This window comes from Pogoniulus pusillus, chromosome 2 (assembly GCF_015220805.1).
Source record: "Pogoniulus pusillus isolate bPogPus1 chromosome 2, bPogPus1.pri, whole genome shotgun sequence".
NCBI lineage: Eukaryota > Metazoa > Chordata > Aves > Piciformes > Lybiidae > Pogoniulus > Pogoniulus pusillus.
In genome coordinates this window covers 9,381,938-9,400,000 of record NC_087265.1, presented here as the reverse complement: position 1 = coordinate 9,400,000, position 18,063 = coordinate 9,381,938, and the positions used below count along the sequence as shown (strand labels likewise).

Below are 18,063 nucleotides of genomic sequence, written 5' to 3'. Positions count from 1 at the left end.
AATATGTCAGGGCCTTTGTTTCAAAATTCAACCATACAAAAGTCTTCTAAAAATCATCTCAATTTCTTTTTAAGCCCTGGCTTCTTTCCAGCTGAGGTGAGACTATCTTTTATTCCTTTCCACACACTCTGCTTCACTACTGACATCTAGTCTAATAAATTCCAGTGACTGATTTTACTGGAGCTACATAATCCTTTAAGAGTTGTGGCTGATTATATTAAGCAGATAGCCCATCTGCTGTACAGGCTGAAATACCTGCTAACAGGACATACTCACTTGATTCCATAGGCAGATATTGTAAGTCCAATTAAGACTCCTATACTGCCATCCAGATACCAGACAGAAGAATTGTGTTTAAAAACTTCTGCACTTAGAAGGATGGAAAATCCCATTATTCCACCTACAAGAGAGTTGAAACCTAGAAGGGAGAAAAGAAAAATAATTAAAGGAAGAACCAGATCTTAAGGAATCTGCTTTAGCCATCTCACCTACAAAGAAATAATCTGCAGGGAGACAAGGTGCCACCAGAGAGAAGTAGAGACCTTTGGCAGAGGGCACACAGTGGCACCTATGAGCTCTTGCACACACTAAGGAGAATGCAGTGCCATTCACTCACAGTTAGCCAGAGATCTTTTCTGCACTTCATTTGAGCAAAGTATTCTCCTCAACACGAGGAGAAATTTCTTTACAGTGACAGTAATGGAGCACTGGAGCAGGCTGCCCAGAGAGGTTGTGGAGGCTCCTTCTCTGGAGACTTTCAAAACTCACCTGGATGCATTCCTGTGTGACCTGCTCCAGGTGATCCTGCTTTGACAGGGAAGCTGGACTCCATGATCTCTGGAGGTCACTTCCAACCTCTAATATTCTGTGATTCTGTGTCTGACAAGTGTTTAGTAACTGTCACTTCTCCTGGCTACTTTAAATAACTGCACATATTTATTTCTTTGTACTGTGTGTCTTGATTTAGTCAGCCCTCATTTTTTCCCTCCTCTGCGGAGTTTCAGATCCCAATTCTTGCTGCTGTTTGCCTCACACAGCTTTTGCCTCTTGATGATAGTTTTCCAAAAAATCAATATTCCTGCTGCAGTCAAATCCTTATCTCTCCTGTAGCTTATCATCATGAACAAAGTGGCTTTGAGCTGTGAATAGCAGCTGGCTGCAGCCCTGAGTATGACTGCCCTAGCCCAGCTATCTTCCAAAGACCCTTCTCTTATAATTTACATTCTGTTGCTACATGTGCAAATATCCCATTAGAACTTCAAAGGCCACATCCTACAGTACCAAAGGCTCTCACTTTCTCTGGAAAAGAACAAACTGGACTCCAATATACCCAAGGAGCTCATGAAAAGGAAAATGGTTTTTGCACAGGAAGATTTCAAAGATCTTCACTTGAAGCTTTTTACCCTACTCAATGTATTTATTAACATATATGTATATATATTTGCACTATATCCTAGAGTTGCATACACCATTGAATGCATTAGGGAAATTATACAGGAATAATACACTTTCCTGGCATAACTGGCTGATGGTTCCAAATGACTTAAAAGCTGCTTACAAAGGAAATTATTTTCTCTTCCTGGATATCTTTCCATCCACCCTTTCTTCGCTGGTGTGGTGAGAAATCATGTAAAGGCTGCAGGTGTTAATCCTGACACCTGTTCTGTGCATAAGGTTAGCACAGGAGAAAAACAGGTGACTGTATCTGGGGAGGAAACAGGTATCAAAAACCCTACAGGGAAGTTGGCTGACATCACCTGACCGTCACATGTCTGCATTTGTTCTCCGAAATGTTACAAAATTCCAGATAAGAAATTCCTGATTTTATTTTCCTAAAGGCCAAAAGCTTTTTCCACGAGTGAATTAAAGAGATATTGTTGTTAAGTACTACTCTAAAATGAACATATTCTTAAAAAAAAAAAAAAAAGAGAGAAAAGAAAATAGGCATTGACATGTGTGAGAGAGAATTTGCTGTTTTGAAAATAAACCTATTTTTCAGAAATAAAAATGTATGCTGTTGTTACTCAAACCCATTGGTCTACTGCCAGTGATCACAGGAGGTAAATTAGCAGGAAACAGAAAACACTAAAAAAAGATATTCAAGGGAGTGCTAAATCTGTCTCAGCTGCTGAATCACATTGTCTCTTCCTGACTGTTAATAAATCAAGTGTATATGTAAATATATCTTGTGAAAGAAGATATTTAAACACACATGGTAAGATCAGCCACCTACATTTTCTAAAGTATTTCTGAAAGGGCAAAAAAGGAGATAAAAACCAGTCTGAAGTAACTGTATACTTAATTCCCTTATTCTTCGCATCAAAGAATGAGCAATCTCCAGCTCAAATGCATGGGGGATAATTAGCATGGGGGATTAATTATGGGGGAAGAGATTTCCCTATCATACAGGACCAGTTCAGAGAGGAGTTATTCAGGAATTTTTCAGCTAATATTTTGTCTGAAAAACCCACTCTGTTTCAAAAACAAGCTACACTCTTTCTTTTGAGAGGCTTAGTCATTTGCTTGCCCTGAGAGAGTTCTGCAATGGCTGGCAAAGCTCACTTACTCTGCCAGGAAGGGAAGTCAGACTCACTGCGCTGTAGCTCCTAGGATCATTCCTAGAATCCTTTGCACAGGTTACAGGTATTTTTGTTTCATTAAGACTAGGGTGGCAGAGTCCATAGTAAAGGCAGGATCCCTAAACAGCATGGTCTGTTTGGAGAGAGTCACGACTGCAGGGAGGCAGCAGCTCAGCTGTACCTCCAGCACTGCTGTTTTGATTCCTTTTTTGCTTGTTTTGTAATTACAATATAAGTACTCATAAAGTATTTATGTAAGTGATATAAAATACAAATACTCATAATACATGTTCTCACACCTCACAGAAAAAAGAAGTTGAGCCTGTTTAAATTACTTAAAATAAAGCAACTGTATGTGTCCCCAGCATAAGCTGAAAACTGAATTTCCTTAAAGTGAAATCCTTGGTGGAGGAAATAATTCATGTTCTGCATTCCATGAATCATTAACACCCCACTGCCTATGTTTACAGAGCACTTCAGATGGCCCTGTGCTCGCAGATAAAAAATGTGTAGGGTGCTGTGAAATCACCGTCGCTGAGGCCTCGCTTGTTTGCAGAGCAAACGGCCGTGGCATTCTGAAGACTCAAGCTCAGGCCTTGCCAGTAAAAGGTGTATCTGGACCTACTGCTAACACATGCCTTTAAACCAGCAACAGTCAGGTGACACACACCTGAGCTAACACAGTACTGCCAGTCAGATCTTCTAAGGATATAGTTGACGAGCTTTACCTTGTGCCAAGCCCTGGACAGGGACAGAGGAGTACAAGGCAGTAGGCAGGCTAAGGCTTTGTTGTATGCATGTGATGCTCCACCAGCTCTGCTGAGCAGCAGGAAAAGCACAAGAGTGGCAAATGACATCCGCAGGGGGTATATATGAATGATGGTTGTGATTTGCTCAAGGCAGGGGGGCATTTTCTGCAATAGACTTGCTGTGTTTTAATCATAGGGATGAAATGTTTTACCAGGCACAGCCAATGAGGAAAGGTGTGGCTTAACCAAAGCTATATTAATTGGTGTCATATACTCCCACTCTCTGTAGTCTAACCTCTAACACACACCTAATTAATTATATGCTATACTTCACTTTATTTCTGCTTACTATCCACACACTAACTGCCTCTCACCTGAAATACCCATTTCAACTGAGGTACCTAGGCAAGAGGCTAGGGGTACCACAGACTCTTCAGGATATGGGGCTTTCTCCCTTTCCTGGTGGTCTTCTTCCATCAGTATTCCCAACACTTGCCCTCTTGTGGGGGTCACTCATATCCTCTATCTGCAACATTCCCTGGAAGAATCTATAAATGCAGAAGGATCAACTTCACACTCACCATCAGTTATCAGCGCTCTGCTGGTAAGGACCTTTCCCAGCATAAATTTGATAACTGCCAAGGCAGTGCAAAGGATTCCACTTAGAACGGAGACACTATAGAGAAAATCATCCTGAAAAAGAAGATATCAGACATTAGATGCCATGCCCCATATATTAAATGACAAATAACACTAGTTAACTGTGCAGTTATTTGTGCCACTGAAGTATACAGCTTAAGATCTCCTGAGTTATGACTTTCACTACAGCCGGCGCTTGTTTCGCTCATACTGCTGTCTGTTACTGATTTGGCAAACATAATTAACCACAGCTCCAAACAACAGATTTTGAATTAACCCAAACTTCAAAAAATCAAGAGGTTATATACCTGCAGGGCTAACTGCAGACTGCCTAGTACTCCAGTGTCTATGGTAATAAGTAATGAAGTCCTCACATGCAGGATAAGAACTTGAGAGCAGAATCCCACTTACCATCCTCACATGCAGGATAAAGACTCGGGAGTAGAACCCCACTTACCAGACCTCTGTTGATTTCTAGTGTGAGAAATAACCATTTAAAGCTGTTTCTAGCTCTGTGCTTGGTTTGGTTTTGTTTATTTGCCTTCTTCTAAGGTAAAGTCTGGTCCAAAACCTGTTAAGAGTTTTTCACACCGATGTGCAAAGCCAAGTTTAGCTCTTCCTTAGAAAACAATTTTCTCATAAGCTTTCATTTCACAGCTACAGAAATAGCCACATTGCTCCCTAAGCTCCCTCATTTGAAAGCTGTGTGTTTGTGTAGGGAAAGTAAGAATAACTAAATACACATACTCTGAAAGATCATTTGGAGACACCTCCCTCTTTCTACTGTTTTGTCTTTGGTTGGGGTGAGAGAACAACAGAAAACCTGGCACTGCAAGGGAGTGCCTAAAGGGAGTCATGGTACTGAGGCACAACAGCTCATGCACTATGCAGAAAAACTCAGGTGAGCTCTTAGCATGCTTGCCTGCCATCTAACCATGGAGCTTTGGCATAGATTAATCTGTTACTCATAAAAGAAGCTCTAATTTAAGCTGTTGCAACATCAGTACAAATTATAGAAACAGTAAGAATTTTTTATTCCTTTTTTTATCTGCAGGTCTAAGTGGGCCAGTGCCACTGGGACCCTGTTACTGAACAGAACATGCAAGCAAAAGTCCCCCTTGAGAGTAAACATTTTTGTGGTGCTTCATCACCCACTCCATCTACTTCCATTATTTTAGCAGCAATTCAAAACCCAAAGAAATTTTTTTAAAATGTTTTTAAAAGCTGCTTAGGAAGATACTGAGAATTAGACTACTGCTAATAGACTTGCAGCCTTAAATAAATCATTCAATAGATTTTTATACATTTTTTTAAGATCATACTCTTTTCAAAGTCTGCTTCATCCACTCTCCATCATGAGCTCATTCTCTCTAGTCCTGGTACAACATTGAATATTGAGTGATAAAGCACTGAGAGAAAGGGAGTAAAATAGAAGCCAGGAGAACACAGGCCTCAAGCACTGTGTAACAGTAGGACAAACAGCATTTGTAAAATTATTTAACAGAACAACTGGAAAATATCCAGGCAGTTTTGGAGTGCTAGGGAAGAACTTGGAATCTTTGCTTGCTGTTAGTCTAGCAAGGGAGATTTCCAAAGATTTGAAATGACAAGGTTCCAAAAGAATGCTTGAAATTGGAGATCCTTGTCAAATTCCTGCCTTTAAATGTGCTCACAAATCATAGAATCATAGAATCATAGAATCAACCAGGTTGGAAGAGACCTCCAAGATCATCCAGTCCAACCTAGCACCCAGCCCTATCCAATCAACTAGACCATGGCACTAAGTGCCTCAGCCAGGCTTTTCTTGAAGACCCCCAGGGACGGTGCCTCCACCACCTCCCTGGGCAGCCCATTCCAATGCCAATCACTCTCTCTGGGAAGAACTTCTTCCTAACATCCAGCCTATACCTACCCTGGCACAACTTCAGACTGTGTCCCCTTGTTCTATTGCTGGTTACCTGGGAGAAGAGGCCACCCCCCACCTGGCTACAATGTCCCTTCAGGTAGTTGTAGACAGTAATAAGATCACCCCTGAGCCTCCTCTTCTCCAGGCTAAACAGGCCCAGCTCCCTCAACCTCTCCTCATAGGATTTGTGCTCCAGGCCCCTCACCATGTATCTTTACCATGTCCAAAGAGTTAATCTTGATAGGCTGGGAAATTCTGATTAGAGATTTTTATCTATTATTATATATTTTACATACTATTTAATATAGAGCATATGGGTAAGATCTCAGTAATCTGAAGCAGAATTATATACTCCATCACAGTATCACAGTATCATCAGGGTTGGAAGAGACCTCACAGATCATCAAGTCCAACCCTTTACCACAGAGCTCAAGGCTAGACCATGGCACCAAGTGCCACGTCCAACCTTGCCTTGAACAGCCCCAGGGATGGCGACTCCACCACCTCCCTGGGCAGCCCATTCCTAGTCTTCTCTGTCCCAACCTGCCTAATCAGCAGCCGAGTGCCATTCCCACAGTATCATAGAATGTGAGCTTCCCACAGATGTGTGAGTTTGTTTTTTACTTCACACAGCTGTGGCAGTAGGCACAGCAAGCAAACTTGCTCGTGATGCTTTCAAAGAGCATGAAGGCTTCTCACTCAAATGGTGCACAAGGAGCAGATGAAAAGAGCAAAGCAAAGGAGTATGCAGACTTGACACACTCTGAGCTGTGCACAGGCTAACCCCAGCTTTTCACAGGCAATGTGTGTTGGACACTCACTGGAGTAATCACCAGTTCAACACTCTGCTTCTCTTGCATCTCACTTGCCAGTACTTGAGTACACGAGGTCACATATTTCATCATCACCCCATGGGCTCTCCAAAATCTGACTGATGGCTCCCAGCATCCCCACCTCTTGTCCTTGTATTACTACTCAGCAAAGCATGAGCTTTATCATCAGCACAGAACTGAAGGTTGAGGAGCCAGTGCAGGTCACACCATAAATTACTTTCCTATCAAAAGTTGTGTTACTGTCAGCCTTGGGCTCACAAAATGTAGTTTTCCTAGAACTAAGAAATTCTTTGGGCTAGACCAGCAGACAATTACAGACTCACATAATTTGGAAAAGCCCATGAATCCCACTGCAAGAGATTTTGAAAATTACTAATACTGATGTCCAAAAGTCTAATTATTAATTCATAGTCATGAAAGTGTCATGCCTTACTCCCTGTGTTATAGTGCAAGGTCTCATCCTCTGCATGGCACACCATTTCTAATTGGTTTGGTTTCTCAGTATCATAGCACATATCACAGATTTTTGGTGTGAAATCAGGTTTTTCTCCTGCATGTTTCCCTACAGTCAGAGCATGTGGAAAGCATCTTGCCTGTTATTCTGGCTACACAGTTGTGGTCAAAATCATTCTAGCCACTTTACTGGAATCCAAGAACTACTTAAATATTATATTGATTTTTGGAATCGACTCATGAAGTGAATTAATGAACAGACTCATTATAGAGGATTCAGGAACTGAAAATTCTACTTAAGTTTGGTGGGCATTTTGTCTCTCTGAATCACAGAAGGCAAGTTCATTTTGTTGCTAATACTAATCCAACAACCACTGATGATGTCAAAGACCTGACAAATCAAAGCTTTATCACCACAGTGGACCACTTCCACAAAGGGAAGAAATTGCAAAGACCCTGCTGGTAATGCCAATGCCTCAGCAGATTCTTGCATTAGACCGTGCAGAAGTCAGCATTCCCTTTTTATATCTCCAAAGCCCCAATTAGATATTAGTAATACCTGCAATCACTCCCTTCAGTTGCCTGCAGCTTCTCACAGCAGCCACAGAGAGGCAGCAGATACCTCACTAACGGAGCCCAGGAGGCATGAAGGCAAAACCAGTTAAAAATCTTTTCCATTCATTTTCCTCAGTACTTTGCAATGCTTTCTGGGTGTCCAGGCACTCAAGAAGTGGAAGCAGGAGAGTGTGCTTACTTGCTACTAACAAGAACAGCCCAAAATACATGGTGAAGCCCAGCTGCACGACAAGCCTGCTCAGGAAATAAGCACCTCAAAGCACTGCCTTGAATACTGCTTTGGTGCAGTGAAGCTGGAACTAAGTTTAGGACAGCAGCTGGCTGAACTGATCTGCCACAAGCCAGGACATCACGGTAGAAAGTGGCTGCTAAGAAAGATTCAATAAATGGCCCGAAGGAGGGGTGCTGTGGGCTAAGCTGCTGGGCTGGAGCTGGAGCCTGGCCAAGGTGGCTAGCTGGCTCATGGCTGACACACTTCACTGCAGTGCTGCTGGCTGCAAAGAGTTAAACGTGTCATACTGTGGCTGTGAAACGATTCCCATTAAACTAACTTATCCTTTGGAGAAATGAAGACAAGAGAGGCCATAATGGAGAGCTAAATTAATAAAATAAGCCTGGCCATCTGGCACCATCTCCCTCCGGATCTTCCTGCAGCCCTGCCCTCTCTGTACCCCTTGCCTTCCCATCTGACACTCATTAGGATCACCAAGCACATCTAGGCAGGCTCACTGTGTACATCCTTGGTGTTATTTTAATTAAAGTACCAGCAAATTCTGACAGATGATAAAAATCTAAATTCTGATCATTTCCATACGATAAAGGCTTCTCAATGTGGTAAATAAAGCTCCTTCCTTTTCCATTTCTTTTCATCACGTTCCCTCATTACTAGTACACCATATATGAAACCTTAATTAAAGGACACATATAACATATTAGATAGCTTCATGTATAAAACAGAACTGTACATAAAGCCAAGTGCCCATCCTGGGCTGCCATCTCATTACACAGTACTCTAGTAGCTACAATCTCCCTGTTTAAGATTTACTTTATGCAAGAATTTATGCAGGGATAGTTTCCCAAAAAGAAAGCTTTCCTAGGATGCTCTTTTTGTAGTCCTTGGAAAGGAATAATAGAAGTCAGCAGGCAGATTTCCTCCACTTTATCCAAATGCATTGTCCCCTCCTGGTGCAGCTAAGGAGCCTTCAAAAATGTGACAACGGTTCTGCCTCCACTTTCAAGGATTTCACCAAGAGCAGCAGCAACCACATGGCTTAAGGAAAAAAATGTGATGATGATGTTTTGACTTTGATCTTTTTCTAAATCTACTGTAGAAACTAAAAACAAAAGCCACAGGGGATGCCTCAGTGCTTAGCTTATTAGGAGGGAGGTATTTTTAGCTCAATTCTCAGCCTAGTAACTAAATTTCAGCTGATCTGTGCTCCTAAACTTTTCCTGGAATGCATCTTGCTAATTATGACCCTAAAAATTTGCCCTGATTTCATATATTATCTCTACTAACTCCCCTCTGGCCCCTCTCCTTTAATTACAGTCCTTTCACTTCCACTTCTGGGATGGGAGAATGTTCTCATTTCACTTGAAGTACTCAGCGTTGAGTAAAAAGTACGGAAGGAAGAAGCATGTTCAGTGCTCCTCCCCAGCGGTCACAGCACATAAAATATTATCATTACAATCTATGTGTGATTTTCCTCCTTGGAGAAGCCCTCCCTGGTAGCTCATTCTAGCACGATCCCAAAACGAGCTGCTCTTCCATCCCCAAAAGCTGCAGGTTTTTTCCACTCTTCTGCTATATCGGCTTCCTCTGTGAACCAGTCAAAGGCTGAACCTCTTCCCCACTCCCAAAGGAGATGGAAATTACTGGTACCACCTTTTTCATGCTAGTCTGTCACTTCCTGGAGAAGCCAGTGTCTCGTGGTGTTGCACCTCTTTTTCTGCTGAGCCTTGCTCAGCTTGGCTGAGGAGGTAGGGGTGCATTTCTGGAACATTACAGATGCTGCCAGTAAGAACAATGTCATGGCTAGCCCAAACGGAGCTGAGTTTGTTATTAAATATTAATTTTGGCCATTTCTACAGGTCACCATCTGTCTCAAAGGTCCCATTAATGATCCTTCTTTAGTCCAGGTAGTATACTGGTCATCATCCTTCCCAGTGCCCATCACAGCCTGTTATGACCCTGCTCCCCACTTCTACCTTTGCTGGCTTTCCACTGCCTTCTGCACACCTGGATACATTGGCTGTGCAATCACTAAACACTCCTCTGCAGAGCATGTTACTTAACCAGAAAGGACTGGCTGCCCCTTTTCCCTGAAGGAATCTGTTCATATAGACAGCAACAGAGATGTTTCTAATACAAACATTATTATTTTTTAACACACACACACACAAAAAAAAAAAAAGGTCCAAATCTGTATCCCATTTTCTTCCAAGTAATACATAGTTTATGTAATCAGTCCAGAGGGAGCCTCTGGGATGCCAGAGGGTCTTTCTTACCAGCTAATTTCAAAAGGGACAAGAATTTTTATTGCACTTCACTGTCAGAAAACAAACCAACAGCCCAGTGTCTGACTCAGGCAGGAGATAGTCTTATTAGTACACTCACAGAGGTAAAAAATAATCTTATGAATGTTTAAGCTTGTCTCCCTGGTGCTCAAGTGCCATGACAAAGCAATTCCAAAGTGTGGAACACTTCAAGAAACTGGTAACAAAGACAGGGTGTGCTGAATGCTGGTGCAAGAGCACCAACGCCAGGAACCACGGGGCTGTGAACTCAGGAGGACTATCTTAGGTGACATTAGGACTCCTCTAAAGTATCTCCCTGAAACTCTCATCACTCATGAATCCTTTTTTTCTCATTTATTCAGCATCAAACAGCTATAAATCATAATTTTAAATGTTGTCTGTCCACCTTTGGAAGTAACTCTCTAGTGAGACTGCCATTTCTGCAATATTAGTAGAGAACTGCAACCAGCAACACATCTCACATAACCTACCACATGGCAGCTTGACAGCTTTTCGTTCCTATCACCATGTGGCCTAATTTGAAAACAAGACTTTCTACCAAGCAGTTGAACAAAGAGCAAAGTAGAGTTGATATGTCTTTCCTAACCCTGTATGTGTATTTTAGGGTTAAATTAACTATTTAAGCCCAAAGATCAAACCAGACATATTAAGTAACAACCACAAAACAGGATTCTAATGTCTAATGAGGCACTTAGTGCTACTGTCTAGTTGATTGGACAGGGCTGGGTGATAGGTTGGATTGGATCATCTTGGAGGTCTCTTCCAACCTGGCTGATTCTATGATTCTCTGATTCTAATTAATGTATATGTGGCTTTGATTTGAAATGGTAAGCAAGAAATTATATATATATATATAAACCAGAATCACAGAAACATTCATGTTGGAAAAGACCCTCAGGATCACCAAGTCCAACTGATAACCCTACTCCTACAAGGTTCACTCTAAACCATATCCCCAAACACCACATCCAAATGACTTTTAAACACATCCAGGACTGGTGATTCAACTGCCTCCTTGGGCAGCCCATTCCAATGCCTAACCATTCTTGCTGGGAATTTTTTTTTCTAATATCTAGTTTAAACCTACCCAGTTGCAGCTTGAGGCCTCTTGTTCTATCACTAATTACCTCTGAGAAGAGAACAGCACCAACCTACATATATATATGTATATATATATATTTGAGATTAGAAATGCATGGGCAAGTATGTGTAAGAACATATATTATGTGTATATAATTAGAAGCACTATTTGCTGCACTGCTACTGACCTATAATTCAGCTGTTAACATTGTTGAATGTATTTATGATGTATTTATAATAAGCAAGTTAGAAATTCAATTAGAACTCATAAAGCCACATTGTGGCACTCCAAGCTCCCCATTTCAAGTGCAACCAATAGGATATGATGGACTTACTTGTGACCTAATCTTTCCAGCGATTTCATTTATAAGAGCATTGCAGGTGCCACATCAGATGTGCTAGATGTCCTTTGTACACAAACTGATTACATTACTCCTTCATTGTTCAGCAGGAAATGTCAGAAATATGGCATGATGCTTGCTTACTCTTACAAAAAAAGTGTCCTTTGCCATACTAATGAGGACAAATGCCAAACTGCACTGACATTACATGTGTTATACTATTACCTAGGGAAATGCAAGCAGTAACTCAATAGTAAATGGATATTGATTTACAACCCCAGGTGAAAATAAAATGGTCATTCTCACTCTAGCTGGGTTGGGCTTTTTTAGCCTTCTTCAAAAAAAAAATAGAAAGTTTTCAAATTCTCTGGGGTAACATGTGAAAAATAAAAGACACCACTTACACTAAAATTATATTTATACTATCCAAGAATATATTGTAATTGACATGCAGTGGGTAAAGGGGCAAATGATGAGGAGGCAGAGCAAGGATTGACACTGGCAAATCCAAACACAAAAGAGAACACTCAATACCTATGCATAATTTGAGTTTTAAACTCCTTTCTCAATATATTAACAAAACATTCAAAAATCACTAATGTTTACACAGCGATTCAAGCATGATGTCATCAACAATGTGCAAGATCAGTCTTCCTCCCTATTTGCAATGAAATGTGTGTGTACCAAGTCCTCAGGGGCAGCACTGGCTGTGGATATAGCTCTCCAAAACATCAATAAAGGAATGGTAATTCTTTTTCCTAGTGGGAATTTTCTTATTAACAGCTAACACAGGTTGGGGAACAAATGATGCAAGTAGCAGCAAGGGAAATATTCTGAATCTGATAGGGGAAAAAAAGTACAGTAAATCATTTCTGATCCAACAAGAAGGAATTCTGTTTTATATTTGACACTCAGCATTGCAGGAATAAATAAATAGATTACATGACCTGAGAAGTATTCATTTCAAATTAAGTGGCAGAGTAAACAGAATGAAGATTTTACATTCAAAATGTCAATTACTGATTAGCTTTAAAAATCAGGTGTACTGAAGAACAGCTAAAATTATCAGAAATCTTATCTCCAAACACTCCAGAAACAAGAGCAGCTGGCCTGCTTCTTCTAACAATTCCAGCATGTTTAATTAGGAACAAAGAAAAAGAGGAGAAAGAGGGGTGAGAAAAAAAATCTGATCACTGAAAAAGATTTCCTTGGAGGACAATGTCATGAAGCTGAAATAATAACTGTGGCATGTCATGCTGAAGCAGACCCTAGAAGAATAAAGATTCACAGCTATATAAATAACACAAGAACACAAAAGGAGGTGGAATTTGCAGCTGTAAGGTTGCCACACATCAGTATCATACCTCTCTTTCTTGTAAGAAAATTTCTTTTCCTGATATTTTGTGATCTTTACATATTTTTTCAAGTTTTCCAGGTGTACAAGCACATGCTCATGGCTAATCCTCATGGCAAACACCACAGTGGGCAGACTCACCATACAGCACAAGCATGGAAAAGTCTAAGACAGTGGCACTTAAAGAGCCAGAGAAGGGCTTGAGGCACTGTATGGGTTTTATACAGCACAGGTACTTTCTACCTGAGCTTGAAAGATCATCCAGTCCAACCCCCCTGCCAGAGCAGGATCATCTATACCAGATCACACAGGAAGACATCCAGGCAGGTCTTGAGTATCTCCAGAGAGGGAGACTCCACAATCCCACCCCCAAGGAAGCCTGTTCCAGTGTTCCGTCACCCTCACAGCAAAAAACAGATTCCTCGTGTTCCAAAACAAGTGGAAAGCATCATCACATCTTTAAAGGCACAAAATAAGAAAGTTTTCATTAAAAACATTTTCAGGCAGATAAGAATGGAGGTCACACCTTGACAGTACAAGTGACTTGCAGTACAAGTGACTTGTGCTGATGAATGCAGAAACTGCACCTACATACACGCCCACACACAAGTTTGCCTTCAAAGGGAAATTAAGCATCTTTGTAAAGGCAAAGTGAGGCTACACGACAGAGAGATCATCTCTGGGAAGGACATGGATGCTTTGTTCTCATCATTTCACTCCTTTGGTCAGAGACACAAAATACCTTTTCTGATGTGCACTAGAAATAAGGTCCAAAGCTTTAAAACTGTGTATGAACAAATAATCCTCTAATGTTTCCCACTGCATATATTCAATATTGGTGGTTTCCAGACTTTTTAGACAAATAGATCCCTTCAGTTGCAGTATTTCTCCTACATCTACCTTATCATCCAAGAATTCATGAAGTAATTAACCAAAAAAAAGAGATGCTTCTGTAGATCAGTTGCTGGAAAGCACTGCTCTGTGAAACTGCAATGCCAGTAGAAGGGATTGTACTTTGAACCCTGAGGATTTAAAAAAATCTCAATTACTTGAAACTTTCCCCCATGATAGTAAGAAGTTTATAATTAATACAAATATAGAATTCCATATTATGTGTATAATTAATTCACTGGCCAACTCTCCTGACATAAAATGTCATTTTTTCAGAGTAGATTTCCATTTAATTATATTATAAAGTGCACAGGGAAAACTCTAAGTTTACCTAAGAGTGACAGTTCCTGAACTTGCTGCTGAGGAGATGGAATCTGCAGTTAAAGTTATGTAAAAATATCAATTCAGTGCTTAATAGTAATTTGCAAAAATTAACATATTCTGTAAATCCCTGGTGATGCCTAGACCTTGAAGCCTGTGGGCTCTTCAGGCTTACTCATCTGAAAATGGACAGGACTAAAAAGAAAGGTAGGAGGGAAGTCAGCGATGACCCACTATTGGCCATGGAAGCTGCCTAAAGAAAACATACACTACACCAGGAGTCAAAATTCCAAACAACTACCACCAAACTTGTCCATATTTTAAACCAGTTAATTTACCTAATCACTCGTATCCTGCCCTGCAGGCTACTTCAATGTTAACTAGTCCTTGGCACGTGAAGCAAAGGAACCAAAAGCAGGAATAGACTATTTCTGTGTTTCCCAAAGTTTTGAATTGTTCAAAGGAACTAGAAAAAAACCATTTCCTGTGCTGAAAGCATGTTCAGTGACATACACTACCTATTATTTATTTCAACTTAACACAGGCAAAGAGGCAAAACAAACAAAAAGCAGAAAATAAAAGCAGAAGTAATATTAAGATGTGGGGAAAGGGAGGAGCTCTAACTGTCCTCTCTTCTACACCAGTGCAGATCAGCACTGCCAGTCAGTGTTAGCACAAAAAACTACATTTGGCATGGAATACAGGAGAATTCAAATAGGTGACTGAAAAATGCCTGATTGAGCTAAAGCTGAGATGCTATCCTGTAAATTAAGTAGCTTCTCTCTGCAGTTTAATAAGAAACTGAGGACATTTATGCCCCTCACAGAATGGAGCAGTTGAGCTGGAAATGCCACCAACATTTAAGCTTGTCATTCTCCTTTTAAGTCTCTGAATATTGGTGAGGATTGTCAGACATGCAGCTGAAGTTACTGTGTGAAACAATGCAGGTTGCTGTTTCAAAAATCCACCTAAGTAAATCAGTGCTCATGAACCTTGCATAATTGATCCAGAATTATTCAGAAGTGATTATGCTTCTGGGTTTTTAATCACAGCAGCTCACAATTAGCAAGTAGACACTTAATTGTTTTTTATCTTTTTCATACCTTAAACTTGCTTGTATCATAACTTTTTTCTACAAGACTTATGCAAATTAAAATGAACTCAGAGAAATTACAACTGCTCCCAATTTTCAATTCTGACAAAGTCCTTGAAGTTTACCACGATCGAAGATGAAAAAAGAGACTTTATAGTTCTGAGAACAATGCAGTTAGTCCTGTTGCTCTGCATTAACATCACATTAATGTTGAATCCCCCACAAACAGTAGAGCAACACATTCCAAATCATTCTGTCTTTGACAATATTAGCTTTTGCTTTTAGCATCTGAATGCCAAGAGCAACATTTTCCAGTTGGGTTTCAGCCCCATTATCTCCCATAAAACTGAAGTCACACATTTAAAATGTCACAAGATGCTTTGAAAAGTACCCACATCTTCGATGACCTTTGCTTCAAGAAAGATTAATAAAGATGTAAACTGTACCAAAAAATCATGAGACTATGACTCAAGTGTGAAAATTACGTTGAAGTTTGAGTCCTCTTCATCTAGCACACAGCTCTTCACCCTAGTTTTTAACCAGCTGGGGACACCAGTAGAGTTACACTACCTTTCTTTGGTCTTAATGTTCTGTTCTTGCTGGAAGCCCAGGGATACTTTCTTGCCATCAGAGTAACATTTTAATATAAAAGCCCAATAACACAGAAATCACTACCAGAGACTATTTCAGGTCATTATTTTGGCAAAAAAAATGATTATTTCACTGCTAGGCAAAAAGCCATTAGCAGAAAATGTGATTCTGTTCTTTTTCCATGTATGTCCATACATCATAGCTAAATTAAATGGCAAAGCATTACAGAAATCAGTACTATTATCATAGAGTCATAGAATCACAGAATGGTAGGGGTTGGAAGGGACCTCTAGAGATCATCTAGACCAACCCCTCTGCCAAAGCAGGATCACCTAGGGCAAGTCACACAGGAAAGCATCCAGGTGAAGTAGCATCCAGAGAAGGAGACTCTGTGATGTCTTTGGGCAGCCTGTTACAGTGCTCTGGCAACCTCACGGTAAAGAAGTTTCTTCTCATTGTGAGGGGGAACCTCCTGTCTTCCAGTTTATACCTCCTGTTCTTTGTCCTGTTACTGGGCACTACTGAAGAGACTGTCACCTTCACCTAATCACAGTTAGTTCACTGGTAGTCCAGGAAGTAGAAGACAGCACCCTAGATAAGGGGAAGAGGTTTCAGCCTCTACTCTTTTTGCTGAATTCATCTGAACAGATTTTCACTCTGCTAACATGCTAGTGATGCTGCCTGGGAAGTTGCAGATTAGCTGAGGACACACTCCAGCACCAAAGACCCAAACAACTGGAAGAGTGGCTACTTCTGCTGAGACACAGAACAGCTAGGGGAGCATTACACAAACAGAAAATCAGCATCAGATTCAAGCACAGCATGAGCCACTGAAAAGGTTTCTATTAACATCCATTCCCCCAACTATTTTTAACGTAACAAATCCTAAGCATAATACCTTGCTGGCCATGACTTGCAGCAGGATGCCTGTCTCTGTTCATTTTCCTGTGTGATCCTCAGTGTCCACTGAGGTATTTCACATCAAGCAACCCTTACTGAATCAGTTTCCCATAGTGAAATGTACTTAGACTTTGAAATACCAATCCTTGCCATGTCATTTAAGAGACACCAAACAGAAGTAGCATCTTTTGTCACCCCTTGTTCTAACCTACTTTTCAGGCAGAATTGCAAGGTATGAAAATCCTCTGTATGTGCATGTGGCTTTTACCCTGCCACTAGTCACAGTATCACACAGTATCACACTATCACCAAGGTTGGAAGAGACCTCACAGATCAAGTCCAACCCTTCACCACAGAGCTCAAGGCTAGACCATGGCACCAAGTGCCACGTCCAATCTTGCCTTGAACAGCTTCAGGGACGGCGACTCCACCACCTCCCCGGGCAGCCCATTCCAGTGTCCAATGACTCTCTCAGTGAAGAACTTTCTCCTCACCTCGAGCCTAAATTTCCCCTGGTGCAGCCTGAGGCTGTGTCCTCTCGTTCTGGTGCTGGCCACCTGAGAGAAGAGAGCAACCTCCTCCTGGCCACAACCACCTCTCAGGTAGTTGTAGACAGCAATAAGGTCACCCCTGAGCCTCCTCTTCTCCAGGCTAAACAATCCCAGCTCCCTCAGCCTCTCCTTGTAGGGCTGTGCTCAAGGCCTCTCCCCAGCCTCGTCGCCCTTCTCTGGACACACTCAAGCATCTTAATGTCCCTCCTAAACTGGGGGGCCCAGAACTGAACACAAGTCAGCCACAGCCACAGTCCACGCCCTGCCAGATACATCTTCCAAACTTCTGATAGTATCTGAGTGCCTAAATGAGCAATCTGTCAGCCCCATGTCCCAGAAACAAAATTTCAGATTAACCTTATACTGTGTCAAATGTAAGCAGTATCCCAACTCCAATGTACTCCACACAGTTTTAATACACCAAAATCTGGATCTGTGACAAAAGAGATCTGCACAGATTATTCTTACAAGACACTTGTAATGGGATCTGCTCTTCAGGGTAGCTTTATACAGCTCTAATTAATTTTTTTTTTCCTCCTGTAAATGCATTGAAAAGAATAAGGAAGCACAACATATCTGCAGCTCATAACTTCAATGCTGCAAATAGGAGACATTTCTCTCTGTGTAAGAAGCAGAGCCCTCAGTTGTAGACAGTATCTGTAATAATG

The 18,063-nt window shown here is 41.1% G+C and overlaps 1 protein-coding gene across 2 annotated transcripts in view; it reads right to left on the bottom strand.

Annotated features, from left to right (window-relative positions):
- TMEM163 (transmembrane protein 163) overlaps positions 1 to 18,063 on the bottom strand; it is a 103,322-nt gene that overhangs the window by 2,253 nt on the left and 83,006 nt on the right. For both annotated transcript variants that reach the window (XM_064156029.1, XM_064156023.1), the window contains 2 exons: positions 3,910 to 4,021; positions 277 to 418 (listed from right to left, as the gene is read on the bottom strand). In XM_064156029.1, coding sequence (XP_064012099.1) covers positions 277 to 418; positions 3,910 to 4,021 — 254 coding nt within the window. The remainder of the gene's footprint in view (positions 1 to 276; positions 419 to 3,909; positions 4,022 to 18,063) is intronic.